The sequence below is a fragment of the Penaeus monodon genome, chromosome 33 (assembly GCF_015228065.2).
Source record: "Penaeus monodon isolate SGIC_2016 chromosome 33, NSTDA_Pmon_1, whole genome shotgun sequence".
Classification (NCBI taxonomy): Eukaryota; Metazoa; Arthropoda; class Malacostraca; order Decapoda; family Penaeidae; genus Penaeus; species Penaeus monodon.
Window position 1 is genome coordinate 12,297,768 of NC_051418.1, and position 1,303 is coordinate 12,299,070.

The 1,303-nt window shown below is 31.3% G+C and overlaps 1 protein-coding gene across 1 annotated transcript in view; it reads right to left on the minus strand.

Annotated features, from left to right (window-relative positions):
- The window catches only part of LOC119594045 (ankyrin repeat and SOCS box protein 8-like), a 7,849-nt gene that overhangs the window by 4,358 nt on the left and 2,188 nt on the right, over positions 1-1,303 (minus strand). Inside the window, exon 2 of the mRNA XM_037943077.1 lies at positions 614-733. Coding sequence (XP_037799005.1) covers positions 614-733 — 120 coding nt within the window. The remainder of the gene's footprint in view (positions 1-613; positions 734-1,303) is intronic.

The window sequence follows — 1,303 nt, forward strand, 5'->3', positions numbered from 1 at the left end:
ATCTACTCTTTTCCACCAACTGATGTTTTCCCCTCCATCGTGTTATCATTCTGCCTCAATTTCTCTTGCTGCCTGTTTTCCCAATCCCTTCTATCTCCCGTTTTCTTATTTTCTCTCTTTCGGTTTGGGGCAAATTAGACTTCATACAAACCTAGATTATCATTAAATATAAAGTAAATAAACTATAAAACTAATATAAAACAATAATACATTTAAAACGAGAAAAAATAAATTACATGAAAGAAAAAATAAATAAAAAACGTTTCTACATAAAAACGTACCCTTAGGATAAGAGAAAAGAATTAACATAAATTAGAAAAAAAGTAATAATAAAAACGTGTCTCAATTTAAAAAAATGATAATATATTAAGGACAAAAAAAAAAAGAAATGATATATATCAGAAAAAAATAATAACATTACCATGTTCCCATAAAAAATGTGGGGAAAAAAATCCGACCCATAACAAAACAACAAAAACAAAAACGTTTTCCCACAACAACACTGAAGACAAGGGAAAAAAAAAGAAAATATATCGCATGAACAACAAACAAAACAAGAATCAAACGTTTTCCCCCACACACAAAAAAACGTTTTTCTCTCTCTTTCTCTCACCGTTCGAACGTCATCGAAAGTGATCGCCTGAATAGCCGTGTTCAGGCGTTCGAGACGTTCCTCCTGTGTCGGCTCCTTCGGCACGTTGTAGCCAGGACGCGCTCGAGATCTTTTGTAGGCCTATGCGATTGGAAGAAAAAATATATATATATTGAAAAATAGGATCGTCTGTAGGCCTATGCGATTGGAAGAAAAAATATATATATATATATTGAAAAATAGGATCGTCTGTAGGCCTATGTACATGGAGGATAAAGATGTTGAGAATTAGGTTCGTTTAAACGGAAAATGTTGAGAAATAGGATCGTTTGTAGGCCTATGTATGTTGAAGAAAAAATATTGAGAAATATGATAGTTTGTATGGAACAAAAATATTGAAAAAAATATCATTTGTAGGCCTATGTATATGGAACAAATATACTGAAAAATGTTGAGAAATAGGATCATTTACAAGCCTGTGTATATAGAAAATATATATATATTTTAAATACTATCGTTTGTAGTCCTATGTAGATGGTAATAAAAAATACATAAAGTGAGAAAGTAAAAATGTGAGTAAAGACATCGGCTCGAAGGAAACAAAAATAGGGATTATATAAAATTAATACACATGCAGAGGAGATTTGTGTCTTTGTGGTGAATACGCAAATATAAATATATATACCGAGAGAGACAGAGAAATGGTGCTAT